Below are 27,774 nucleotides of genomic sequence, written 5' to 3'. Positions count from 1 at the left end.
CCACCTCCCGAGTTCAAGTGATTCTCTTGCCTCAGCCTCCCAAGTAGCTGGGACTATAGGCTCATGCCACCATGCCCAGCCTCTAATTGCTATTTCTTTGTAAGTTTTTTTTTCCTGAGCTGACAGATGATTATAATATCTTTGTTTCTGATGTTCTACACTTTCAGTAAAATGTGTCTGGGTATAGATTTATTTTCATATGTCATGCTTGGGATTTGTTGGGATTCCTGAAACTGAGGACTAATGTCTCATCAATTTCATAGTACTATTAGCCACTAACTCTTTTTTGAGAGTTGGGGTCTTGCTCTGTTGCCCAGGCTGGAGTGCAGTGATGCAATCATGGTTCACTACAGCCTCCAACTCCTGGGATCAAGCAATCCTCCCACTTCAGCCTCTCGAGTGCTGAGATTACAAGTGCATTGCACTGTGCTTTGCCTTTTTTTCTTTTGAAGTGATGTCAAACTTACATAAAAGTTGCAAGTATAGTCCAAAAGACTGTTTTTCCCCCTGAATCATCTGAGGGTAAGTTGCCAACTTAATTGCTCATTATCCCTGAATACTTTAGTGTACATTTCCTAGAAAAAAAAAAAGACATTCCATTACATAACTAGAAGACAATCACACAAATCAGAAAATTAACACTGTTATATTATTACCATCTAATCCTCAGATTTACCAACTAGCCCAATAATGGCATTTATAGCAAAGAAAGAAAAAAATTCAGTTTAGAATCTCATGTTGCATTTAGTTGTCATGTCTTTCTAAAGTCCTTTAACCCAGAAGAGTTCCTGATCTTTCCTTGATTTTTATGACCCTGACACTTTATTTTTATTTATTTATTTTTTGAGACGGAGTCTCGCTCTGTTGCCCAGGCTGGAATGCAGTGGCACAATCGCGGCTCACTGCAAGCTCCGCCTCCCGGGTTCACGCCATTCTCCTGCCTCAGCCTCCTGAATAGCTGGGATTACAGGCATCTGTCACCATGTCCAGCTATTTTCTGTATTTTTAGTAGAGTCAGGGTTTCACCGTGTTGGCCAGTCTGGTCTCGAACTGCTGACTTCAGATGATCTGCCCACCTTGGTCTCCCAAAGTGCTGGGATTACAGGCGTGAGCCACTGTGCCCAGCCAGACCCTGACACTTTAGAACATTACAGGCCAGTTATTTATTTTTTTATTTTTTATTTTTTTTTATGACGGAGTCCTGCTCTATTGCCCAGGCTGGAGTGTAGTGGCGTGGTCTTGGCTCACTGCAACCTCTGCCTCCTGGGTTCATGCAATTCTCCTGCCTCAGCCTTCTGAGTAGCTGGGAATACAGGTGCCTGCCACCATGCCCGGCTAATTTTTGTATTTTTAGTAGAGCCAGGGTTTCACCATGTTGGCCAGGCTGGTGTCAAACTCCTGATCTGTCTGCCTTGGATTCCCAGAGTGCTGGGATTACAGGCATAAGCCTGTAAAATACTGGCCCAGGCCAGTTATTTTGAATTGCCCCTTAATCTGGATTTGTCTGATGTCGGATTCAGGTTGGCAGGGATAGCACAGTGATGTTGTTATTCTTGTTCAGATGGCACACGGTTTTAATTTGTTTCATTTTTTCATAATAATAAGGGGTAGTGGCCAGGGTACAGATAAAATAATATTGGCCCTGATTTGATAATTGCTGGAGTTGGCTGATGATTACCTGGAGGCTCATTATACTTTTCTGTTTACTTTTATGGTTTAAATTTTTTCAGAATATTGAAATATTTTTTAAAGTCTGAAGCAAAGATATTTAAAATATTTTATCTAGCATATTAAGGCACACTGGTACCAAGTGGGATTTCAGTTTTATTCCATTTACTATAGTGCTGGGAATGGATGATCTTAAAATTAAAAAAATACATGTATACAGTCTAGGCTCAGCCCATGGGACCATAGTTTGTAGTCTTTGTCCTAGAAAATGAAAGCGTATTGGCTAGGAACAGTGGCTCATGCCTGTAATCCTAGGCTGAGACAGGAGGATAGCTTGAGCCCAGGAGTTTGAGACAGCCTTGGCAACATAAGGAGACCTTGTCTCTACAAACTATATATATATATATATATATATATGTATGTATATATATATATACACACGTATATATATGTATGTATATATATATATACACACGTATATATATGTATGTGTATATATATATACGTATGTGTATATATATACGTATACACACACACACACACACACACACACACACACACACACACATATATATTTTAATTAGCCGGATGTGGTCACACACACCTGTAGTCCCAGCTACTCAGAAGGCTGAGCAGGACAATTGCTTGAGTCCAGGAGTTCAAGGTTATAGTGAGCTATGATCACACCACTGAACTCCAGCCTGGGTGACAGAGCAAGACCCTGTTTGTTAAATAAATTTTAAAAATAGGCCAGGTGGGCTGGGCATGGTGTCTCATGCCTGTAATCCCAGCACTTTGGGACGCCGAGGTAGGTGGATCACCTGAAGTCAGAAGTTCGAGACCAACCTGACCAACATAGTGAAACCCTATCTCTACCAAAAATACAAAATTCGCCGGGCATGATGGCGCATGCCTGTAATCCCAGCTACTTGGGAGGCTGAGGCAGGAGAATTGCTTGAACCTGGGAAGCGGAGGTTGCACTGAGCTGAGATCACATCATTGCACTCCAGCGTGGGCAACAAGAGTGAAACTCCATCTCTAAATAAATAAATATAAAAATAGGGTAGATGTGGTGGCTCATCTCTACCAAAAATAAAAAAATTAGCTGGGCGTGGTGGTGCATGCCTGTAGTCCCAGCTATTTGGGAGGCTGAAGTGGGAGGATCACATGAGCCCAGGAGCTCAAGGCTGCAGTAAGCCGAGATTGTACCACTGCACTCCAGCCTGGGTAGCAGAGTGAGACCCTCTCTCAAAAAAACAAAGCCAGGCATGGTGGCTCACGCCTGTAATCCCGGCACTTTAGGTGGCCGAGGTAGGCAGATCACGAGGTCAGGAGTTCGAGACCAGCCTGGCCAGTATGGTAAACTCCGTCTCTACTAAAAACACACACAAAAAATTAGCCGGGTGTGGTAGTGGGCACCTGTAATCCCAGCTACTCAGGAGGCTGAGGCAGGAGAATCGCTTGAACCTGAGAGGTGGAGGTTGCAGTGAGCTGAGACTGTGCCATTGCACTCCAGCCTGGGTGACAGAGCGAGACTCAGTCTCAAAAAAAAATTATAATAATAATCAAGAATGAGGATAGGAGTAGTATAGGACAGAGTGGGGTGAGGCAGAAGATGGCTGCAACAAGGAGAGGTGGTGGGTGCTATTAACAGAAGGTGCCGCGCCATTAATCTGGGGGTATGTGTGTCTGTGTGTGCATCTCCAAAGATTCCTCCTACTAGCCAGGCGCAGTGGCTCACATCTGTAGCCCCAGCTACTTGGGAGGCTGAGGTGGGTGGATCGCTTGAGCCCAGGAAGTTGAGGCTGCAGTGAGCTGTGATTGCACCACTGTACTCCAGCCTGGGTGACAGAGCAAGACCTCGTTTAGAAAAAAAAAAAAAGTGTGTGTGAGTGTGTGTGCATATATATATATATATGCACACACACACATTCCTCTTACTCTTTCCTAGGCAATGGTTACCACAATTCTGCTACTATCACCATTGATTTACTTTGCCTGCTCTTGAACTTTATTTATTATTTATTTTTATTTTATTTTATTTTTTTGAGACAGAGTCTTGCTCTGCCGCCCAGGCTGGAGTGCAGTGGCATGATCTCGGCTCACTGCAACTTCTGCCACCTGGATTCAAGCGATTCTCCTGCCTCAGCCTCCCAAGTAGCTGGGATTACAGGTGCGTGCCACCACGCCTGGCTAATTTTTGTTTTTAGTAGATACGGGGTTTCAGGATCTTGGCCAGGCTGGTCTTGAACTTCTGACCTCGTGATCCACCTGTCTCAGCCTCCCAAAGTGCTGGGATTACAGGTGTGAGCCACCACGCCCAGCTTGAACTTTATATAAATGAAATCATACTATATATTTATAGTATATATATACATAAATAGAATCCTACTCTCTATGTGAAGTTCAAGAATTTTTTTTTTTTTTTTTTTTTTTTGAATCGGAGTGTCACTCTTGTTGCCCAGGCTGCAGTGCAATGGCACAATCTTGGCTCACCACAACCTCCGCCTCCCGGGTTCAAGCGATTCTCCTACCTCAGCCTCCCGAGTAGCTGGGATTACAGGCATGCACCACTATGCCTGGCTAATTTTGGTATTTTTAGTAGAGACAGAATTTCTCCATGTTGGTCAGGCTGGTCTTGAACTCCTGATCTCAGGTGATCCACCAGCATTGGCCTCCCAAAATGCTGGGATTACAGGAGTGAGCCACTGCACCCGGCCCATTCCTGCTGATTTAAATATCCAGGTAAATGAATCTTCCAGGCCACTGGCCTCTCAGTCTCTTGATCTCCCCTCCTAGTCCATTCCTCTCTCCTGAATGCCTATTTCCTATCTTTTTGCTCCTCAAATTCCTAGTTTCTTCATCATCCTCACTCTTAGAGAGTGATCTTGATTTTTTATTCCTATGAAGAGTTTGACAACACATGTTCTTGTTTCTTATACCACTGGACAACAGAAGCAACAAAGAGATATCCCACAGCTCCCCAGCTCCCTCGACCCATGCCCGCTCACTCTGCCTTCTCTCCCAATTATTATTCGGGAACTGTCCCTGCCCCTGTGTAAGGCAATTCCTCTGTTTGTGAACTTGACCCTCTCGCTCACCTTCTGAAGAACATGACTCCAGAAACTTTCCCTATCGCTCTGCTACAACTTCGGTTTTTCCTGTCTACAGGATCCTCCCCACCCGTGTACTGACATACAACTTCTTCATCTTCAAACAGTCCTTTCCTTGGGTCAGTAGAACCTGATGAGAAAAAAATGTAACTATTAAAAGAAATAGTCCTCTTGGTCACTCTTTTTCCTCTAGTTACCATCTTTTTTCTCCTTCCTTCCTTTGAAAGAGTTTTATAGTGACTTTTCTTTTTTCCTCCTCCATTCTTGTAAACCCATTCCATGCAGGCTTTTGTCCCCACCAGTCCATCAACTCTCTCCTCATCATGATCACCAGTGACCTCCATTTTGCCTTAATCCATTGGTCAATTCTCAGGTTTCGTCCTATTTGATATTTCAGTGGCATCTGACTATCATTCTCTCTTCCTCTTTCTTGAGATACTTTTTAAATTTAGCTTGAAGGTTACAACACTCTCCTGGTTCCTTCCTTCCTCTTTGCTGTTCTTCTCATATCCTTGACCTTTTAACTTCGGAGTTTCCCATGCCCCAATCCTCCCTTGGTGATCTCATCCATTCTGACCTGGGTTTTAAATACTATCTATAAGCTGATGACACCTACATTTGTATCTCCACTTGGATGTGTAATACCTCAACATGACTAAAACTGAGCTACCAACCTAACCCCTAAAACCTGCATCTCCTGTAGTCTTCTCAGCTCAAGAAATGGGGCAACATCATGCTTCTACTTCCTCAGCCTCCAAGCTTTGGAGTCTTTTTCTTTCTTCCACACCCCACTTTCAACCCTTTTAAAACGTTTAAGTCAGGCCACCATGTCATCTGTCTCCTTTTGATGGCTTTCTAACCCACTCTGAGAAAATGCCAAAGACCTTCCCATAGCTTCCAAAGCATCCCATGACCCAATTCACTCCTCCCACCCCCTCTGGAACACACTCCCCTCCTGAGGACCTTGTACTTGTTCTTTCCTCCTGGAATGTTCTTGTCCCAGATAGCTGCATGGCTCACTCCCTCATCTCTTTCGGACCTTTACTTAACCACCATCTTCTCGAAAAGGCCTTTATTGTCCACCCTACCTAAAATGGCAACCCTCCCACACTTACTGTCATCTTTCCTTGCTTTTGTTTTTGTTTTTGTTTTTTTGAGACAGAGTCTTGCTCTGTCACCCAGGCTGGAGTGTGGTGGTGCGATCTCGGCTCAATGCAACTTCTGCTTCCCGGGTTCAAGCGATTCTCCTGCCTCAGCCTCCCAAGTAGCTGGGACTATAGGCGTGTGCCACCATGCCCAGCTAATTTTTTGTATTTTTAGTAGAGACAGGGTTTCACCATGTTAGCCAGAATGGTCTTGATCTCCTGACCTCATGGTCCACCCGCCTCGGCCTCCCAAAGTGCTGGGATTATAGGCATGAGCCACTGCGCCCAGCCGCCTGCTTTGTTTTTTTTTTTAATTGTTTTTGTTTTTAAATTAATACACTTTATTTTTTACAGCATTTTTAGGTTTACAGAAAAATTGAGCACAAAATGCGAGTTCCCACACATCCTCTCTCTCCAGTTTCCCCTATTATTATTATTATTTTGAGACAAGGTCTTGGTCTTTTGCCCAGGCTGGGGTGTAGTGGTGTGATTACAGCTCACTGCAACCTGGACCTCCAGGGCTCAGGTGATTCTCCCTCCTCAGCCTCCCAAGTAGCTGGGACCACAGGTGTGCACCACCATGCCACGCTACTTAAAAAAAAGTTTTTTTGTAGAGATGGGGTCTCTCCATGTTGCTCAGGTTACTCTATTATTTATTAATATCTCGCATTAGTGTGGTACATTTGTTACAATTGATGAACCAATATGGAAACATTATTCTTATTATTAAGAGACAGGGTCTCACTTTGTTGCCCAGGCTGGAGTGCGGCAGCAGGATCGTAGCTCACTGCAGCCTCAAACTTCTGGGCTCAAGGGACTCTCCTGCTTCAGCCACTTGAGTAGTTGGGACTACAGGTGTGTGCCACTGTACGCGGCTAATTTTTCAAATTTTTTGTTGATCCTCCCGCTTTGGCCTCCCAAAGTTCAGGGATTACATGTGTGAGGCACCACGCTCACAGGGTTCACTCTTTGTGTTGTACATTCCATGGCTGTTGACACATGTATCCACTATTACAGTATCACACAGAATAGTTTCAGTGTTCTAAGAGTCCCCTGTGCTCCATTTATTTATTCATCTCTCTCCCTCCACCTGAACCCTCAGCAACCAACCACTGATCTTTTTACTCTCTATAGTTTTGCCTTTTCTAGAATGTCACATAGCTGGAATCATACAGCATGCAACCTTTTCAGATTGGCTTCTTTCACTTAGTCATATGCATCGAAGATTCCTCTGTCTTTGCATGGCTTGATAACTATTTTATTCCTTGGCAGCTACCATTTCTAATATTTATTGTTTGTCTTCTCTTTAGGAATGTGTGTTTCATGACAGGGCTTCTTGTCTGCTTTGTTCATTGCTACATCTCCAGTACCTGAAATAGTACCTCCTTCCATGGTTGTGGTAAGGACTACGTGAGTTATTAATAATGTTTATTAATAAAATAAATAAAGTTTTTCTTTGTGTGTGTGTGTGTTTTTTTTTTTTTTTTTTTTTTGAGACAGAGTCTCGCTCTGTCTCCCAGGTTGGAGTGCAGTGGTGCGACCCCGGCTCACTGCAGTTTTGACTTCCTGGGCTCAAGCGATCCTTCCATCCCAGCCTCCCCAGCAGCTGGGATCACAGGTGCCTGCCAACACCCCTGGCTAATTTTTTTTTCCAAATATTCTGTAGAGGCAGAGTCCTGCTGTGTTGCACAGGCTAGTCTCGAACTCCAGGGCTCAAGTGAGCTACCCACCTAGACTTCTCAAAGTGCTGGGATTACAGGCGTGAGCCCCCCAAAATATTATGTGTATATGAGTAGTAATTGTTATTCCGCATAGGGAGACCAGAAGAGGAGGTGGAAATGGAATGCCGGTTGGTTACATCGGGTTAGGGACCTTTAATTAGTTGCTCAGAGAAGGAACAGCACCTGAGCAAATGCAGGCGGACCGAGAGCACAGGATGCAAGGCTCCAGGAGAAAGGGCACACTAATCCCAACTGCCAATTACTTTACAAAGCGTGTTTACATTCTAAACTCATTTAATTCTCACAAAAATAATATTGTCAGGTGGGTATTATAATCCCCGTTTTACTCATGAGAAAACAGGATCTGGGAGGTTGAGCGACTTGCCCATTGCGACCATAGGGCAAGTGGTGGCTCCAGGATTCCCATCCAGAAGTTCTGATTCATACTTCAAAGGAGCTCGGAAACTCTCCGGGTGCGCCGGGGAGTCCTGGTTCTGGTGTCCTGGGACTCCTGGGCAGGGTAACGAAACCACTTTTAAAAACTTTGCCGGGCCCGGTGGGTCACATCTGTAATCCCAGCACTTTGGGAGGCCGAGGCGGGTGGATGATTTGAGGTCAGGAGTTCGAGACCAGCCTGGCCAATACGGTGAAACCCCGTCTCTACTAAAAATACAAAAATGGCCGGCCGCGGTGGCTCATGCCTGTAATCCCAGCACTTTGGGAGGCCGAGGTGGGCGGATCACGAGGTCAGGAGATCAAGACTATCCTGGCTAACACGGTGAAACCCCGTCTCTACTAAAAACACAAAAAATTAGCCGGGCATTGTGGATAGCGCCTGCAGTCCCAGCTACTCGGGAGGCTGAGGCAGGAGAATGGCGTGAACCCGGGAGGCGGAGCTTGCAGTGAGCCGAGATCGCGCCACTGCACTCCAGCCTGGGCGACACAGCGAGACTTCGTCTCAAAAAAAAAAAAAAAAAGAAAAAAACAAAAATTAGCCGGGCGGGTAGTGTCGCACACCTGTAATCCCAGCTGGTCGGAAGGCTGAGGCAGGAGAATTGCTTGAGCCTGGGAGACGGAGGTTGCCGTGAGCCGAGATCCCGCCACTGCACTCCAGTCTGGGCGACAGAATGAGGCCCCGTTTCAAAAAATAAAAAATAAAAAACTTCGCCAAGGTAGGGAGTAGTGGCTCACGTCTGTAGGATTGCTTGAGACCAGCCTGGGCAACATGGCAAAACCCTGTCTCTTCAAAAAATAAAAAAGTTAGCAGGGCGATTTGGCGCTCACTTGTAGTCCCAGCTACTCAGGAGGCTGAGGCGGGAGGATCACTGGAGCCTGGGAGGTTGAGGCTGCAGTCAGCCGTGATCGCGCCACTGTGCTCCCGCCTGGGCAGCAGAGTGAGGCTCTGCCTCAAAAAAATTAATTAAAGAAAAAAAAACCACGCCGTTAACGAGCGGCTGCGTGCGCGAGGTGGCACACTGGGCTTGCAGACGAATTCTGCCAGTGAGTGCTATTAGAGCATCAAAGAGATTCATTTTCCGAGCGACTCCTCCCTTTCCCCCGCCTCCAGGGGGCGTGGCAACAAAGCGCGGGAAAACTCGACCTTGACCCCACCCCCACTCCATGCTGGGGGCGGGGAAAAGGGGAGCCCTTAAATGGGAAATGGAGCTGGCGGTTTTTTTTTTTTTTTTTTTTTTCCCCCCCCAGCCCATACTTAGGACGCCTATCAGTTGCTCCTTTAATGCCTCTTTGGAAATGGCCCAGGCCACGCCAGCACTCCTACGTCACCTTCCCCGCTTCCGGTCCGCGAGCCCTTCCCAACCTTTAGGTCCCGATTCCTTCCACGCTCCAAATCCCGTGCCCTGTCCACGCCCTCCCGCAGAGGGAGGAGCGACGGGTTACGCTGTCGCCCATGAGCTGAACCGCGCGAGGACCCCATCCATCAGATTATATGGCGATTTAGACGGTGGGAAGACCGCAAGGAAATGGTCAGCGGATGACGTAATGTTTGGGGTGGCGTCCCATTCTGTAACTTCTGTACGGCATCACTGACACGGGTTTAGCTTGAAACAGCGCAAAAGGACCTACACTTCTGTGCTCCACTCCGACTCAATGCGGTTCTGCTCTCAGTGCCCACCACACAGAAGCTGGGTTCCTTACATTCGCGAAAGTGAACTGCAGCTTCAAGCTTCGAGCGGCCAGTAGGGAGCGAGGGGCGGAGACGCACCTGGGTGCTCCCCCTTCCAGTAGGCAAGCTGGGAAGCAGGCTGGCTTCTATCTAAGCGACAGTGGCGGAGGCCAATCGTTTACGAGACTTGTAGATGGGGCAGACGGACCCGGGCGCAGCCAATGGGGAGAGGTATCTTCAGAGGGCCTCGGCCCCTTGCCCAATGAGCATAAGAGGACTGTGCGGGGCTAGTTCCGAGCGGCAGTATTTAGGGCCAACCCAGTGCGGGGCTGGGAGGGGCACAGGGCTGAGCGACGGGGGCAAGGGCCAATGGCGAGTGCGAAAACGGGCAGCCCAGACCTGAAGCGCGGAGGGAGGAGAGGGAGTGGGGAGGCCGAACCGGAGAGAAGCAGGAAGTAGCGGCGGCCGCGGGGAGGGCGGCGGTGGCGGCAGCGGCTGGAGCGGGATAGAGACCGCCGGGTCTCGGCCCGCACCAGGAGCGGAACAAGTAAGCGTGCCTGGGGTAAATACCCGCCCTTGGCTCCGCCCCCTTGGGGGGGCGGGTAAATACCCCCGCCCCTCCCCCACTTGGTCAACTACCCCCTTCTCCGCGCCGCCCCCTGGGGCGGCTTCTAGGAAGGCCCAGACACCGCCTCCATCCATTGGGGCGGATGGGCGAAACTCCTGGCCTGTTGTAAGCACAGTCCGTAGCCGGGTAAACCCCCAGGAGGGTCGAGAACCCCAGATCCTGGCGCCCCCGGCTCGAGAGGCACCCGAAGTGCGGCCCGGAGATTGAAAGCTGCGGGATGTCGCGACCTAAAATGGTGTCCGTTCCCGGGGATGGGGGCGGGGGAACTGGGCCAGGCCGGAGCAGAACCTGCACCCCGACTGGTTGCGGGTCAGCGTCCGGGCCCGGGCAAGACTCAGGCTTGCGCCCCCGGCCCCCTGCGCACCCCCCGATCAGTCTCCAGTCTCTAGCGAGCCTCCGGGAGTGCGCGGCGGGAGGAGGCTCCGCTGCGCCCGGAGGGGAGGGGACGAGGTCCGAGTTGGGACGGACCCCAGCTAGAGAGCTGAGAGTCGCGCAGAGACCGTCCCCTCTCTCCTCCCCTCTCTCCAGCTCCCCACCCTATCCTGTGTAGTCCTGGGTCCCCAGGTGCTGCGCAGCAGCTCCCAAAGGGCCTGGCCTGGCTGAGGCCCGGCCTTCGCTTCGCACGCCGGTGCGAGTGAGAGAAGGGCCGCGCGCCTCAGTTTCCCTTGTAGTTTCTCATGTGTACACCCCGCCCCCTCCTTGAAACCCAGGACTTGCTCCCCGCGCCAGCCCTCGGCAGATGGCAGGGACTTAATTCCGCCTGCTGCCCAGCTTGGCCTCAACCTAATCGCCGCCAGCCCCTCGCCCTCCTCTGCGCTGCAGGCCTTGGGCCCGGGCAAAGGTCAGTGGGGCCCCTACTCGACCTGGGCCTGTTCAGCCTCTTCCTGTTCAGCCTCTTTGGCTTTTGGGGAACCACAGAGGGAAAGGGGGCGGGGGAGATAGGAGCCCTAGAGACAGGGCTCAGCAGTCGCAGGAAGGCCTGATCCTCCTTGGCTTGAGCTTGGCGGCTTGCTTGGTCGACTGTCTGCTCTGGGTGGGTGGCCATCGGATGACCTCTAAGTCACTGGGGCATCCAAGAGGGAGGTGGCTGGCGGGGTGTGGGGGCGGGTGAGTTCGCAGGTGTTTTCTCCTAGTCCCCGCTGGTCTTCGTTGTAGCAGTCCACTTTTCTGAGTACCTGAGTGGAAGGTAGCTCAGGCCTCTGGTCAGGAGGGAACCAGGCTTAGGAGCCAGGCCTATAGAGACAAGGGTTTTTGTTTAAACCCAGATTCTGCAGAATTGAATAGGGTGGGGGTGAGGGGAGGACTCCCCCTTTGGTTTTGCCCCCACCCCAACCTTGGTCCCAGCAATCCCAGCTGCCACATGCTGGGACTGTCTCTAGTTACAGTCTGAAGACTGGAGAGAGGTGGGAGAGCTGGCTGGGAAATGGCCTGCAACCTGGGCAGGGAATGGATAGGGATAGACTCTTTAGTTGCTTCTTCGTAGATACAGAAACACTCATGGGGAGACACTGGTAGGGGACAGACCTGGGTCTCCCACAAACTCTGAGCTGGCCTGCTTGTTGGATTAGTGCCACATAATTCTTGTGGGATTTTTAATTTTATTTTTTGCACTTGGCCAGGTTGAGGCTAGGTGAAACTTCCTGGGCTACTGTTGCCACAGGAAAATGGAAAGGGTGAGGAGTTAAAGTTAGGGGATGGAATGGGGTGAGGAGCTTGGAGCAGAAATGATGGGTGAGGGTTGAGGGAGCCTGGCTTTTTCCCACTGTGGCAGCTGTGCTGGAGAAATGTGTATGTATCTTGGGAGTTTTAGCCTCGGGAAAGCAAGATGGGGAGGGGTGGAGAAGGAAGGGCTGGCTAGGGGAGGGCCAGGCACTCTGGGGAAGGTAGTGAGCGAGCAGCAGGTGTTTGTGACAGGAGAGGCCTAGGCTGGGGCCCTTGTGACCAGGCTGCCATCACCATTTTCCCCTCTGTCTCTTCTCTTTGTCTCTTTCTGTTCCTGTGTCTTATTCTTTCCATCTTGGTCTCTTGGGTAATTTCCTTGAGTCCTTTTCTCCCTGCTGACCAAGCTAGATCTCCAGGTGCCAGTGATGGCCCAGGTGCCCTAGACTTGATCCTGCATGACCCCCGACTCTTGCCTCCGACCCCAGCCCTAGAGTTCCAGTGCTTATTCCTTTCCAGTTCCTCCTTGACCTGACATGTCCTTGCTTGGTTCATCTGGAATAGTAAATCGTATTCTTGGTGGGATTCTTACATTAGCAATTTTGTATTATGCTCAGAATAACCCTATGATACATAGATCACTTGTGCTCTCTGCCTTGTCTTGTCTTTTTTTTTTTTTTTTTTTTTTTGAGACAGGGTATCACTCTGTCACCCAGGCTGGAGTGCAGTGGCATGATCATGGCCCATCACAGCCTCGACCTCCCGGGCTCAGGGGATCCTCCCATGTCAGCTGGGAGGCATAGCTGGGACTACAGGCACGTGCCATCATGCCTGGGGAGTTTCACCATGTTGCCCAGGGTGGTCTTGAACTCCTGGGCCCAAGTGATTGGCCTCCCAAAGTGCTGGGATTACAGATGTGAGCCACCACACCCGGCCATTTGTGTCCTCTTTCAAACAGCAAAAGTAAGGCACTGAAGAAACTTGCTTGTACTGCACGCCCCTGATAAAGCTGAACGAGGATCATTTCTTAAGTCTTGGCTTATGGCATTGTCCCTTTGTACATGCAGCCTTTCAGATCTGTGTGGACCCCAGAAGATCTGTGAAGAATATGAATTGATTCCATGCGGACATGAATGAGTCCTTAAACCTAGAGCATCATGTACATCGTCCTCCTTAATAATAGTATTGATTATTTGGTTCTATGCTGGGGACAGGAGGGGATGAGATGGTTTCCACCAGAATGCTCGCTGAGCTCTATTACCCTTCCCTGTTCCCTGTTTTTTTTTTTTTTTTCTGAGACAGAGTCTTGCTCTGTCGCCCAGGTGGGAGTGCAGTGGCACGATCTCAGCTCACTGCAAGCTCCACCTCCCAGGTTCAAGCAATTCTTCTGCCTCAGCCTCCCGAGTAGCTGGGACTACAGGTGTGTGCTGCCATGCCCAGCTAATTTTTGTATTTTTAGTAGAGATGGGGTTTCACTATCTTGGCCAGGATGGTCTTGATCTCCTGACCTCGTGATCCGCCCGCCTCTGCCTCCCCAAGTGCTGGGATTACAGGCGTGAGCCACCATGCCCAGCCCCCTATATTTCTTTTTTTTGAGACAGGGTCTCGCTCTGTCCAGGCTGGAGTGCAGTGGCGTGATCTTGGCTCATTGAAACCTCAACCTCATGGGTTCAGGCGATTCTCCTGCCTCAGCCTCCTTTGTAGCTGCGATTACAGGCATGTGCCACCACACCTGTCTAGTTTTTTGTATTTTTAGTAGAGACAAGGTTTCACCATGTTGGCCAAGCTGGTCTCAAACTCCTGACCTCAAGTGATCCATCTGCCTCAGCCTCCCAAAACGCTGGGATTACAAGCATGAGCCACCGCACCTGGCCCCTTCCCTGTATTTCTAAGAACTCTCTTTTCCCCTGCTTTCTTTGGATTTTGGAGCCCACCAAGGTATGGACACTAACCCTCTTCTGATTTTAGGGTTTGGCAAACCTAGCAGCTCTGTAGGATTCATGCCATGGTGGAGGTGTACCTAAGTTGGAGTGTATGTGGGTTCTGAGAGAGGATAAATATGGAGATGCTGAGGGAAGAGCTCCAGGATCTCTCTTCTAGACATCTCAGTTTCTCCTCCTCGTTCCTGTTTTCATCAGGTCTGGGATCTGCCGATATGGGGGATATGAAGACCCCTGATTTTGATGACCTCCTTGCTGCCTTTGACATCCCTGACATTGATGCGAATGAAGCCATCCATTCTGGGCCAGAAGAAAATGAGGGGCCTGGAGGCCCAGGGAAGCCAGAACCAGGTGTAGGAAGTGAATCTGAAGACACAGCAGCAGCCTCTGCTGGGGATGGCCCTGGAGTTCCAGCCCAGGCCTCTGACCATGGCCTGCCACCGCCAGACATTTCTGTAGTCAGTGTCATTGTCAAGAACACTGTGTGTCCCGAGCAGTCTGAGGCCCTGGCTGGAGGCTCAGCAGGAGACGGGGCCCAGGCTGCTGGGGTAACTAAGGAAGGGCCTGTGGGGCCTCATCGAATGCAGAATGGTTTTGGGAGCCCTGAACCTTCCCTCCCAGGAACTCCCCACTCTCCTGCTCCTCCCAGTGGGGGCACCTGGAAAGAAAAAGGCATGGAAGGCAAAACTCCCTTGGACCTGTTTGCTCATTTTGGCCCTGAGCCAGGGGACCACTCAGATCCCCTGCCTCCCTCTGCACCCTCTCCCCCTCAGGAGGGGGCTCTGACCCCGCCTCCTTTCCCCTCTTCCTTTGAGCTGGCCCAGGAGAATGGCCCAGGCATGCAGCCACCTGTTTCTTCCCCACCACTGGGGGCCTTGAAGCAGGAGAGCTGCAGCCCCCATCATCCCCAGGTCCTAGCCCAACAAGGCTCAGGCTCCAGCCCTGAGGCCACGGACATCCCTGCCAGTGCCTCGCCTCCCCCAGTTGCTGGGGTGCCCTTCTTCAAGCAGTCTCCAGGGCACCAGAGCCCTCTTGCCTCCCCCAAAGTGCCCGTCTGTCAGCCCTTGAAGGAAGAAGATGATGATGAGGGGCCGGTGGACAAGTCTTCCCCAGGAAGTCCCCAGAGTCCCTCTAGTGGGGCCGAGGCTGCAGATGAGGACAGCAATGACTCCCCTGCCTCCAGCTCCTCTAGGCCTCTTAAGGTGCGGATCAAGACCATTAAAACATCCTGCGGGAATATCACAAGGACTGTAACTCAGGTCCCCTCAGATCCTGATCCACCTGCCCCCTTGGCTGAGGGGGCCTTCTTGGCTGAGGCTAGCCTCTTGAAGCTGTCCCCTGCAACACCTACTTCTGAGGGTCCAAAGGTGGTGAGCGTACAGTTGGGTGATGGTACAAGGCTGAAAGGCACTGTGCTGCCTGTGGCCACCATCCAGAACGCCAGTACTGCCATGCTGATGGCAGCCAGTGTGGCTCGCAAGGCTGTGGTGCTGCCTGGGGGGACTGCCACCAGCCCTAAGATGATTGCTAAGAACGTGCTAGGCCTGGTGCCCCAAGCCCTGCCTAAGGCTGACGGGCGGGCAGGGCTGGGGACTGGGGGACAGAAGGTGAATGGTGCCTCGGTGGTGATGGTGCAACCTTCAAAGACAGCTACTGGGCCAAGTACAGGGGGCGGCACAGTGATATCACGGACCCAGTCCAGCCTGGTGGAGGCCTTCAACAAGATCCTCAACAGCAAGAACCTGCTCCCTGCCTATAGGCCAAACCTGAGCCCACCAGCTGAGGCTGGGCTGGCCCTGCCTCCCACCGGCTACCGCTGCCTGGAGTGTGGGGATGCCTTCTCATTGGAGAAGAGCCTGGCACGGCACTATGACCGTCGGAGCATGCGCATCGAGGTCACCTGCAACCACTGCGCCCGCCGCCTGGTCTTCTTCAACAAGTGCAGCCTGCTCCTGCATGCACGTGAACACAAGGACAAGGGGCTCGTCATGCAGTGCTCACATTTGGTCATGAGGCCTGTAGCCCTTGACCAGATGGTGGGGCAGCCGGACATCACACCCCTGCTGCCTGTAGCTGTCCCACCTGTCTCTGGACCTCTGGCCTTGCCTGCCTTGGGCAAGGGTGAGGGGGCCATCACCTCCTCTGCCATTACTACAGTTGCTGCTGAGGCCCCTGTCCTGCCGCTCTCCACAGAGCCGCCTGCTGCCCCTGCCACCTCTGCTTACACATGCTTTCGCTGCCTGGAGTGCAAGGAACAGTGCCGGGACAAGGCTGGCATGGCAGCTCACTTCCAGCAGCTCGGCCCCCCTGCCCCTGGGGCCACCAGCAATGTGAGTCACCTTTCACAGCCCTTCTGTGGGGACAGGATCTAGGAAGGCGTTGGGGGCTTGGTTAGAAGTAATGGAGACAGGACACTCCTCACCGACTTTCCTTGTTTAACCCACTCGACAGGTGTGCCCAACCTGCCCCATGATGCTCCCCAATCGCTGCAGCTTCAGCGCCCACCAGCGCATGCATAAGAATCGACCCCCCCATGTCTGTCCTGAGTGTGGGGGCAACTTCCTGCAAGCCAATTTTCAGACCCATCTCCGGGAGGCCTGTCTGCACGTCTCTCGCCGTGTAGGATACAGGTGCCTCGGACCCTTCCTCCATAGAACTGTAGGGTTTCGTGTGTCCTAGCCTCAGCCTCAGATGGCCTTTCAAGATCCCCTATCTTCCCTGCTATATCCCTCAGCCCTGTTGTTTTGCCAGACTCAACCCTGAGATAGTACGTCCTGCCTTCCCGTCGTCCCCCATGGAGATGGGGGGAAGCAGGGCCACCTCTGGAGCTCCAGCTCTCCCTTGGCAGCCTCCCTTGGGGCACAGCCTCTGCACCTCTCTCCTTTCTCCACCCTGCTCATGCTCCACTACTGATTTCCTTCTTGTAGTCTACCCAGTCCCAGAGAATAAATGTATGGTCCCGGGGTGGGCATGGAGATGCCTCCCACCTCACCACAGGGCCTCCTGCTTCCTCCCTAGGTGCCCCAGCTGTTCAGTGGTGTTTGGGGGTGTGAACTCCATCAAGTCCCACATCCAGACGTCGCACTGCGAGGTTTTCCACAAGTGCCCCATCTGCCCCATGGCCTTCAAGTCTGGGCCAAGTGCCCATGCCCACCTCTACTCCCAGCATCCCAGCTTCCAAACTCAGCAGGCCAAGTGAGGCCCGGGGGAGGGACGGGCCGGGCCAGGGAGGGAGGGCGGGCTGGTGGGGCACAGGAGGGGAGGGGCTGCACCCAACCCTGCCTGAAGTCTGCACTGTCCTCACTTCAGGCTGATCTACAAGTGCGCCATGTGCGACACAGTCTTCACTCACAAACCCCTCCTCTCCTCACACTTCGACCAGCACTTGCTGCCCCAGCGTGTCAGTGTCTTTAAGTGCCCGTCTTGTCCTCTGCTCTTTGCCCAAAAAAGGACCATGCTGGAACATCTCAAGGTACAGGAGCAGAGGGATGGGGAATGGGTGCTTAGCTGTACTGACCTGGGGCTGGGGCCACATACTTCAGAAGTGGGGGGCTTTGGCATAGCCAGGCCCTCCCCCACAATAGCAGCCTCCCTCGTCTCCTCTCACAGAACACTCATCAGTCTGGGCGCTTGGAGGAGACTGCTGGGAAAGGGGCCGGGGGTGCCCTGCTGACCCCCAAGACTGAGCCTGAGGAGCTGGCTGTTTCTCAGGGAGGGGCAGCCCCTGCTACTGAGGAGTCGTCTTCATCTTCAGAAGAGGAGGAAGTACCCAGCTCCCCTGAGCCCCCCCGTCCAGCCAAACGGCCTCGGCGGGAACTAGGGAGCAAAGGCCTCAAGGGTGGGGGTGGGGGGCCTGGAGGCTGGACCTGTGGCCTGTGTCACTCCTGGTTCCCTGAGCGTGATGAATACGTGGCCCACATGAAGAAGGAGCATGGCAAGGTGAGTGGGCCCCAAGGGGAGTACCAAGGGCTGGGGGCAGCATTGGGACTGCCAGTGTGACAGTGGGGACGGGGTCCTGGAGCCTGGCTCTGACATCTACCCCTGCTCTCCTAGTCAGTGAAAAAGTTTCCCTGTCGCCTGTGTGAGCGCTCCTTCTGCTCCGCCCCCAGCCTGAGGCGCCATGTCAGAGTTAATCACGAGGGCATCAAGCGAGTTTACCCCTGCAGGTAAGTCTTGCTCCCCACTTCCTCTTCCTGCCCAGCACGTGACTCTCCCTGTATGCCAAAGTACCTGTGCACCTGCGACGTGTCTAAGTGGCCTGATGGTTGGGGTCTCCCTCTGCTCCGGCAGCCCCCTCCTCAGAAGCAAGGGCCCTGGCCTTCGGGCTGTGCCGCTGCTGCCATCCTGTCCTCTCCCATTTCAGGTATTGCACAGAGGGAAAACGCACCTTCAGCAGCCGCCTGATCCTAGAGAAACATGTCCAGGTCCGGCACGGCTTGCAGCTTGGGGCCCAGTCCCCTGGCCGGGGGACCACCTTGGCTCGGGGTTCCAGTGCCAGAGCCCAGGTAGGCAGAGGCCCGGCCTGCTGTGCTAGGGCTTTGAGTGGGAAACTGGAAGGCAGAGACCATGGCCTCAGGAAGCGAGCGTGGGGGTGCCAGGGACAGTAGGGGTGGTGGTAAGGCCCAGTTTCTTCCACTTTTCTTCAGGGGCCAGGTCGGAAACGCCGCCAGTCTTCTGACTCTTGCAGTGAGGAGCCTGACAGCACGACACCGCCAGCCAAGTCCCCCAGGGGCGGACCTGGATCTGGAGGCCATGGCCCTCTGCGCTACCGGAGCAGCAGCTCCACAGAACAGAGCCTCATGATGGGGTTGAGGGTGGAGGATGGTGCCCAGCAGTGCCTCGACTGTGGCTTGTGCTTTGCCTCCCCTGGCTCCCTGAGCCGACACCGTTTCATCAGCCACAAGAAGAGACGGGGTGTGGGTAAAGCCAGTGCCCTGGGGCTGGGGGATGGGGAGGAAGAGGCCCCTCCATCAAGGTCTGACCCCGATGGTGGAGACTCACCCCTGCCTGCTTCTGGAGGCCCACTGACCTGTAAGGTCTGTGGCAAGAGCTGCGACAGCCCTCTAAACCTCAAGACCCACTTCCGCACGCATGGCATGGCGTTCATCAGGGCTCGGCAGGGGGCTGTTGGGGACAACTAGTCTCCAAGCCTGGGACTGACCAGCCCCTTCCTCTTGGAGCCTGGTTTTCCCTACTGCTGCCTGATCCCTGGGCTGGGGAGTTTTCATTAACATTAGTATTTTGTTAATTCCTGTCTCTCCAACCTGAAGAAGAAGAGCATTTGAGGATTATTCTAGTTATTTGCAACCTCCCTTTGGGTTTGGCCCTGGAGTCCTAGTAGAGTGGACCCTCCATTCCTCCTTTCTGAGCCCAACACTAATTAATTTTATGATCCTGCTGCAGAACCCCCAGTGTGGGCCTGGGGGTGGGAGGATGGGACTTAGGTATGCCTGCTAGACAGGTTCAGGGAAGGACTGATGGGGGTGTCATGGATGGACACACCCCTCCACAATTCCTTCAGGCACGGACTGGAACTTTCCTCCTCTAGGCCGGGTCCTGCCCTAGTGCCCGCCCCCGCCCAACCCCAACTCACTGGCACTCAAGCCCCCTACCCCTGCAGTGCCTTTCACTTCTTTTTTTCCCCAGAAATCCGGGGCGGGGGGGTGGGGGGTTGGTAGGGATGAGTCCTGTCAAGGGGGCTACAGGAAAGGAGGGGACAGGCTCTCAGGAATCCTTTATTCTTGTAGTAATAATAATACTAACAAACAAACAGTTGGGGAACTAGGGAGGAAACCAGACCATTAAAACTGTTTGTGGTCGAATCTCCATTCAGGCCTCTCTTTTTCTGTGACTTGGACAACGTGGAGTTGAAGCGGGTGAGAGAACATGGAAGGCCCGCCCTTCTCAGGGAAGAGGTGGTAGTGACCAAGACAGGCAGGGAAAAAGCAAACTTCTATGTGGTGCCTTTTGTATCTTGGACACTGAGGCATCCGTTCATACCTCATCACCCATCTCCCCCTGCACTCCCCCAGAAAACCTGGAAATGACACAAGTGGCTAACTAACTAAGGACTTTATTTCAAACAAAAATTAAAAATAAAAAATTGAGAGCTCTTTTCCCTGGGTTTGGGGAAGGAGTCAGGGTAGGGAATTCCACATGGCTAGGCCAGTACCCTCAGTACACTGGAGGGCTGTGGGAATTCCCTTCCTTGCCCATGATGGGGAACCTCAGCAAGTGCAGGGCCCACGCAGCGCCCGCCAGCAAGGGGAGCTTGGGCCAGGGGTCGGTCCCTGGGAGGGGTAGGTCCCTGGGAGGGGTAGAGCTGGGCAGCAGCATGGCCAGTGGCCAACCACAGGATCAAGTCCTAAGTACCGAGAACCTACTCTTCCCCGCTTCCTGGGCCCCAGAACGGAATAAGAGGATGGCCTGTGGAAAGAACCTCTGAGAGACCCCTACAAGGAGAAGAAAGGCCCCAGTGTCCCTCACATTTGTCACCTCTGTTTTCTGGAGGGCAGTGAGTCCTGGAGTCAGTCTGGTGGTAATACTGACACAGACCAGGAGGGGCAGGGAAGCCCCAACAAGTCTGGACCCCACAGCTGGCTCTCCCACCCCCCAGCAAGCTCTCGCAGTTACCACATGATCCTTCGTGTTTCTTGCCTTCCATTTCCCTTGGGTGGATGGTTGGGTAGGTGGGGTTTCCTGGTTTGGGGTTTCTCAGACAAGGGCCCTCTAGGGAGGGTGCCCTGGACCCCCCACCACTCCTGGGCTGAGGAGCGTGTCACATGATGCCGTTGGTGAGGTACTGGAAGCCGTCATAGAGTTTGGTGGTGATAGACCGCATACTGCCATCCACCATCTGCTCCACCAGCAGCTGCAGCTGCTCCTCAGTCATGCTCATGTGGAACCTCTCTTTGAGGTTTCGAATGGTGCTGGAGCCATGGAAGCAAGGAAGCTGAGAACCTGGGGGAAGCAGTCGGAGTTCAGGGTCATGGATGGACAGGAGGGGCAGTGGTGTCAGCCACAGCAAATAAAGAGCTGGGGCATCTGAAGTGCCCTTTTCCTCCCACCTCAGGTCCTTGATGATGTGGGTGCAGTTCTGCTTGGGCAGAGAGAAGGAACCGGCAGGAACCCCTCATCACCCCACGCCTAAGCCCTTCTGTAGGTGAGGGCATGTGGGCAGAGGAAGGAAGGGGACCAACACCACATCTCCCTCAGTAAGGGTGGAGGGGCCCAGAGGGCAGGCTGGGAGGAGGCTGGAGGGAGTGGGCCCTGAGCTGGGCACTTATCTGGTTGCAGACCTCTGCCTATGCTACGTCTGACACTCACAGATGACCTGGGCCACCGTCATCATGGGGCCAGATGGGGATGATCCTGAGCAACGGCGACAACCTGTGGGGTAGGGGCAGGAATGGGGAGGAGGGGGAGACTGGCAGTTCAGACCTGGTATACACCTGGAGCCTTGAGGAGGGGGATGAGGACAGAAGGGGGTCCTGGGCAAAAGACTGTAGATGGCAAGACTGTAGTGGAAGGAGATAATGATGAGAGGGGAAATACTTCTCAGAGCTGAAGGGTGGCAGAGGACAGGGCAATCAGAGGTCATAGTGGAATGGGGAAGACAGATGGAAGGAGACTGAGAAACTCAGAGCTGGACAGGGGTGGGGAGGTGAGAAGGGACCAGGAGGCTGTAAATGGGCCTGTTTTCTCCCTAAAGATGCCAAGGAGGCAGGTGCTGCTATCCCCTTCCCCAGCCTTCTGGACTTAGCCTTACCAGGGTCAGGAGGAATGTCCTAAAGGAGAAACAAGGCACTGGACCAGAGCTAGAAACTCTCTGGGAACCCCCCTCCCTCAACCGAGTCTTGTGGGACCAGCTTTCTTATGCTCCAGGGCTCCGACTTAAAGGGGAAGCCTGAGGCACTATAGCACCTGACCTCACCCCAGCCCCACCTTGCTGCATGATCTCCACGATCTGCACCACCTTGTCCATGTGTTTCCGAGCGGCAATCAGCCCTTGCAGCATCAGCATCTTATAGTAGTTGAACATGTCGCCATCCAGGCCGCCCATCACCTGGAAAGGGAAGAGAGCGTTGTGTGCACAAGGGGTCTTACACCGGGGATGGTCCTTGTCCTGACTGGCCTACCAGAACTACTCCTCTTGGGGCCCTGTTATTTCCCCCTTCCTTATTGGGCAGGAAGCTCCCAGGAACTCCTGCCTCACCCCTAATTACTGCCTGTTCTGTTCATCCCTAATTTGCAGGGAGCCCATCAGCTCCCTCTCCCATGACAGAGAAAGAATACAATGACCCCCGAGAGGCACCTCTCCTTCTTGACTCACATCCACAAACTCTGTGGTCAGCTTAAAGGCTGACGTCTCAAAGCCCAGATTTCGGGGTGAGCTGGAGAGGATGAAGCCAAAGTCGATGTGGATGATGTGGCCTTCTGCGTCCAAAAGGATATTCCCATTGTGTCTGAGGAGGGGGAATAGAGGAGAGGAAGAGGCAGTAGTCAGTCTGACTGAGGCTGGAACCTTAAGCAGCAATACACTGGCCACATGACACCAGGGAGGGGGGTCCCCTGCCATGTTTCCTGCTGCCCGTAACTCCAATCTCCTGTCCAGTTTCCTAGGACCTAAAGCTATCAGTGGAAAGAAAGGAAATCGGAAAACTGCTAACAAAGGCTATGGGGTCTGAAATTGCTATTAATAATTTAATAAAAATAGTTTAAGATTCTTCCAATTTCCCAGAAATTGCACTTCTGGCACCCAAACTATCCCAATCTAGTAGAGAATCCAGAAGCAAGGAAAGAGGGCCTCTGAGGCTCCAGCCAGCTGTCACAGAGGCCAAGCGCTCTACTCAGGGGAGGCTCTATTCAGAGCCTGTTTACCTGTGGGTTATTTGTAACTCCTGTCAGCCCACTGCAGATCAGAGGCCTCACTGGAAGGGAACAACAACAGAAGCAAGCAGGCTGAGTGGAGCTGAAATGTAAAATAGCGTGGGAGCTTCAAGGGGTAAGTTTTAAATCACTTACTTAAAAAGTCTCAGGAGGCAGTACTACAGGGCAGCTGTAGAAGAGTTAAAGGGAGATAAACCCCAGGTCTTTGTGATTCCCACATGAATGGCCAGTAGCAGAAGGAACAATTAACATGCTAAGCATGTGAGGCCTGGCCTATTCAGCATAACTGGCCTCCTCAGTGTCAATAGAGGCTTTGTTAGGCTAAGAGCTCATGGTCTGAGGGCCACCTTCTCTGGGGTTGGTTTGGCCAAAAGAGGAGGGACAAAAGGAGAACCTAGTCCAACCTGAGTTCTTCCCCGCTCAGGGAAAACACTAAAGATTTAGCAATCCAGGCACAATCTTGTGAGCCAGAATGGTTCTAGGAGTTGTCATGGTTCAACCTCACATTTTACAGGTGAAGAAAACAGAGGCCCTGAGAGAGGAAGTGATTTACTTGCCCAAGGTCCCATAGCCTCTCTTTTCACTACCAGAGTTAGCTCCAGCTGGAAAGCTGCTTAGGACTACTTTTGAAGCAGTTAAAGAGATCCTAAAACCTGACTCCAGTATGGGGCCTCATTCATTGTTGCCACTTCTTTCCATTGGTTGATTCCATTCGTGGCTCGACTATATCTATTCTTTTTTGAGGTACTATGAACGGCTTATCAGCTACCTGCCCTCCTCTATCCCTTCTTTTTTAGAGGATGGACTCTCATCTTCCAAACATACTAATTTCCTAAAGGAAAGCCCTGGGGCCTGACTAGTGCCAGCTTCCCTGCCACCCATTTACTCAATCCCAGGACTGAGCTCTAGGCTCCCTGGGCCCTGAGTTCAAAATCCTGACACTTTGAGATAGTCTGAAGCTTGCAATCAAATTCCTTATAAATAATTGCATTCTCGGCCGGGTGCAGTGGCTCACGCCTGTAATCCCAGCACTTTGGGAGGCTGAGGCAGGAGGATCACCTGAGGTCAGGAGTTTGAGACCAGCCTGGCCAACATGGTGAAACCCCGTCTCTACTAAAAATACAAAAATTAGCTGGGTGTGGTGGCGCATGCCTGTAATCCCAGCTAATCAGGAGGCTGAGGTGGGAGAATCACTTGAACTCTGGGAGGCAGAGGTTACAGTGAGCCGAGATCATGCCACTGCACTCCAGCCTGGACAACAGAGCAAGACTCTGTCTCACACACACACAAAAATATTACATTCTCCTACAGCTCTCAAATGCAGAGCCTGGGTCCATTTGTAGGGCTGGCAGGGTGGAATGAGCACAGGGTCTAAAAGCTACCTGACTGTTATTTCCCTCATAAGGAAACACGTGTCTGACAGGGTTTTCATCTGGTTTAAATATAAGAATGTCAGGCCATGGCAGAACTTAACAGATGCTAGATTTCTTTTTTTTTTTTTTGAGATGGAGTCTCACTCTGTCACCCAGGCTGGTGTGCAGTGGTGCGATCTTGGCTCACTGCAACTTCTGCCTCCTGGGTTCAAGTGATTCTCCTGCCTCAGCCTCCCAAGTAGCTGGGAATACAGGCACCCGCCACCACACCCGGCTAATTTTTTATTTTTAGTAGAGATGGGGTTTCACCGTGTTGGTCATGCTGGTCTCAAACTCCTGACCTCAGGCGATTTGCCCACCTTGGCCTCCCAAAGTGCTGGGATTACAGGCGTGAGCCACCGCACCCAGCCTAAGACTAATTTTTATTTTTTTTTTTGAGATGGAGTCTCAGTGTCACCCAGGCTGGTGTGCAGTCACGTGATCTCATCTCACTGCAACCTCCACCTCCTGGGTTCCAGCAATTGTCCTGCCTCAGCCTCCTGAGTGGCTGGGATTACAGGCATGCGCCACCACGCCTGGCGAATTTTTGGTATTTTTAGTAGATATGGGGTTTTGCCATGTTGGTCAGGCTGGTCTTGAACTACTGACCTCAGGTGATTCACCTGCCTCAGGCTCCCAAAGTGTTGGGATTACAGGCGTGAGCCACTGCATCCAGCCTAGATGCTGCATTTCTAATAAGCTGCTCTGTTAGCTAGCTAGCTAGCTAGTTGTTTTGTTTTGTTTAGACAGGGTCTCACTCTGTTGCCCTTAACCTCCTGCTCAAGTGATCCTCCCACCTCAGCCTCCAAAGTAGCTGGGACCACAGCTGTATACCACCATGCTTGGCTAATTTTTATTTTTTGTAGAGACGGGATCTAACTATGTTGTTGCCTAGGCTAGTCTCGAACTCCTGGGCTCAAGCGATCCTCCTGCCTCGGCCTTGTTGGCTAGATTTTTTTTTTTTTTTTTTGAGACTCGCTTTGTTGCCCAGACTAAAGTACTGTGGCATGATCTTGGCTCACTGCAATCTCCACCTCCTGGGTTCAAGCAATTCTCCTGCCTTACCTCCCGAGTAGCTGGGATTACAGGTGTGCATCACCAAGCCCAGCTAATGTATGTATGTATGTGTATGTATATATATAAAATTTTTTTTTTTTTTGAGTTGGAATTTCACCCTTGTCGTCCAGTCTGGAGTGCAATGGTGCCACCTTGGCCCACTGCAACCTCTGCCTCCCGGGTTCAAGCGATTCTCCTGCTCAGCCTCCCAAGTAGCTGGGATTAGGCGCCTGCCACCATGCCCAGCTAATTTTCTTTTTGTATTTTAGTAGAGATGGGGTTTCACCATGTTGGCCAGGCTGGTTTCAAACTCCTGACCTCAGGTGATCCACCCGTGTCAGCCTCCCAAAGTACTGGGATTATAGGCATGAGCCACCACACCCAGCCATTATTAGCTAGATCTTAATGGGCCACCATGTTACTGGAAGCCCCAGCAGCACTGGCCACTGCATTTCCACCTTTCCAGGACAGCTGCCCTGTGCCGAGGGTCTAGAGCTGGAACTCATAGGAGCATTCAGGGCAGAGACCCTGGGTCACTGTTGGGAGATCCTCTTAGAAGGCAGGGCCTAGATGGTGTAATTATTTTTGTACATTATGTGCCTCACCTATATGTGTAGTTAGTTTTCATCAAGGTCATGTCATATTGAAAAAAAATGACAGCTCTGGGCAAAACAACGGATAGTTAAAAGCTGTGGAAATCATATGCTGGAATAAGAAGTGAGGAGAGTTCATGGCTGAGAGTTTCCACTTCATCTCCATCATGTTTCTCCTTTCTGCTCTCAGTCACTAACCACTACCCTTAGTGCCAGGCCCTATTATCTCTCGCTTTGTTGCTAAACACCCAATTACATCCACCTTCACCCACAGTGCCACAGGGCATTTACTCAACACAGACTGGATCATGTCATTCCTCTGCCTGCAAAATAAAACACCTAAGCTTCACAATGAAGGCCCTTCTTCAACTGGCCTCAATTTACCTGCCTCATGGTACCACCTCCTACTCCACTGCCATGCAGTGCAGTCTGTGCTTTAATCACATTCAATTATTTCTTCTAGCTGGGATGTACCTCCCCTGCAGCTTCCTCTGTCATCATTTTCCCTTGTCCTTGAAGACCCTGCTCACTCAAACCCTTAGTCCTCCCATAAATCCTTCATTTCTTTGCCCTTTTACCCTAGTTCTTATTAGTCTGCCTCCTGACTTAATGTCATGGGAACACATCTGTCTCTGCTTAAAATACATTGTTTCATTTTTCACATCTTTGCCACGGAGGGCAGTAATAAGTAATTGAGAACTACACACGAAGGGACAGAGAGAACCCTGGAGAAATGTTAGGATGAGCAGCAGAAGTCACCTACCTGTCCTTGACTTGCAGCAGGTAGCAGACCAAGCAGTACCCAGCACAACTTTGCACAAAATTGCGCTGTGCACTGAGGAATGCCTCAGTGGTGTAACTGCCGTGCTCTTGTAGGAAGTAATCGAGCAAGGAGAGCTGTGACTGTTTCTTCACCTGATGGATGGACACAGCATTGACCACTGGTTCAATCATGCCACTATCAGCCGAAATCACAAGAATCTTGTATGGCTTGATCCAAAGGGGCACTCGCTCCTGTTCCCAAATGGACTGTGAGGAGACATGGAGGATACAGGACTCTTATCTTTCTCCAAACTAGAGAAGAAGGCTAAAACTCTTCCCTTTCTCCAGCCTCTCTCCTTGGTAGCATTGAATTCTAAGCCATCAAGTGAGTAAGACTCACTTAACCCAGTGAGGACCAGGGAGTTTGGAAAGGAAGTCTAGGGCCTGACAAAGTCAGGAAACTACACTCAGGTATGTGGGAAAAGGTATCACCTAAGTAGAAAGCCCAAGACAGGCAGGGAGAACAGGAAACTTCACTATCCCCTCTCAAGCAGGGAGAATGGGAGCTGTAAGTTCAAATAATAAGAAAAAAGAGGCCAGGTGCGGTGGCTTATGCTTGTAATCCCAGCACTCTGGGAGACCAAGGAGGGCGGATCACCTGAGGTCAGGAGTTCAAGACCAGCCTGGCCAACCTCAGTAGAGAGTGAAACCTCGTCTTTACTAAAAATACAGAAATTAGCCAGGCGTGGTGGTGTATGCCTGTAATCCCAGTTACTCAGGAGGCTAAGGCAGGAGAATCGCTTGAACCCAGGACGTGGAGGTTGCAGTGAGCCAAGATTGCACCACTGCACTCCAGCCTGGGCGACAGAGCGAGACTCTCTCCGACGAAAAAAAAAAAAAAAAGGAAAGGATTTAGGTCCAGAGAAGACTTCTCTGGAAAATGAAAATATTTATATGGTATAAAGAACAGTATTAAACAATTAAGTGGCTTGCAGGTGACCAACCCAGGGGGATCAGAAGATCAATATTTCAGCACACTATAACCTACCTGCTACAGACCAAT

At 51.7% G+C, this 27,774-nt stretch overlaps 2 protein-coding genes and 1 long non-coding RNA gene across 38 annotated transcripts in view; 1 reads left to right on the top strand and 2 right to left on the bottom strand.

Annotated features, from left to right (window-relative positions):
- Positions 1-7,923: 7,923 nt before the first annotated feature.
- On the bottom strand, positions 7,924-9,584 carry LOC134810397 (uncharacterized). Its single transcript, XR_010158293.1, has 2 exons — positions 9,467-9,584; positions 7,924-8,158 (listed from the first exon to the last, which is right to left on the bottom strand). It is a non-coding gene; the product is annotated as an uncharacterized LOC134810397 (long non-coding RNA).
- On the top strand, positions 9,426-19,827 carry ZNF687 (zinc finger protein 687). Of its 13 annotated transcripts, XM_063813572.1 has the most exons (12): positions 10,195-10,319; positions 11,111-11,241; positions 12,756-13,022; positions 13,127-13,997; positions 14,198-16,329; positions 16,451-16,629; positions 17,018-17,194; positions 17,309-17,471; positions 17,609-17,938; positions 18,053-18,165; positions 18,363-18,504; positions 18,646-19,827. In XM_063813572.1, exons 5-12 carry the CDS (start codon positions 14,215-14,217, stop codon positions 19,138-19,140), a joined length of 3,714 nt encoding a protein of 1,237 aa, XP_063669642.1. In that variant the 5' UTR covers positions 10,195-10,319; positions 11,111-11,241; positions 12,756-13,022; positions 13,127-13,997; positions 14,198-14,214; the 3' UTR covers positions 19,141-19,827. The 13 variants fall into 13 exon arrangements, with proteins under 13 accessions (XP_063669652.1, XP_063669631.1, XP_513792.4 ...); XM_063813581.1 differs by lacking the exon at positions 12,756-13,022 and having other exon boundaries at positions 10,189-10,319; positions 13,127-13,218; XM_063813575.1 differs by lacking the exon at positions 12,756-13,022 and having other exon boundaries at positions 10,215-10,319.
- The window catches only part of PI4KB (phosphatidylinositol 4-kinase beta), a 36,304-nt gene continuing 28,251 nt past the window's right edge, over positions 19,722-27,774 (bottom strand). For 12 of the 24 annotated variants that reach the window (XM_063813637.1, XM_016926947.3, XM_016926927.3 and 9 more), the window contains 5 exons: positions 26,713-26,978; positions 22,332-22,464; positions 21,944-22,064; positions 21,326-21,388; positions 19,722-20,959 (listed from right to left, as the gene is read on the bottom strand). In XM_063813637.1, coding sequence (XP_063669707.1) covers positions 20,778-20,959; positions 21,326-21,388; positions 21,944-22,064; positions 22,332-22,464; positions 26,713-26,978 — 765 coding nt within the window. In that variant the 3' untranslated portion in view covers positions 19,722-20,777. Of the gene's footprint in view, positions 20,960-21,325; positions 21,389-21,943; positions 22,065-22,331; positions 22,465-26,712; positions 26,979-27,774 lie in introns of those variants that run through there. The other 12 variants (XM_063813642.1, XM_016926954.3, XM_063813650.1 and 9 more) reach the window with 2 other exon arrangements.

This window comes from Pan troglodytes, chromosome 1, assembly GCF_028858775.2.
Source record: "Pan troglodytes isolate AG18354 chromosome 1, NHGRI_mPanTro3-v2.0_pri, whole genome shotgun sequence".
In the NCBI taxonomy this organism is placed as follows: domain Eukaryota; kingdom Metazoa; phylum Chordata; class Mammalia; order Primates; family Hominidae; genus Pan; species Pan troglodytes.
The sequence above is the reverse complement of the archived record's forward strand: the minus strand, read 5'-3'. Positions and strand labels throughout refer to the sequence as shown.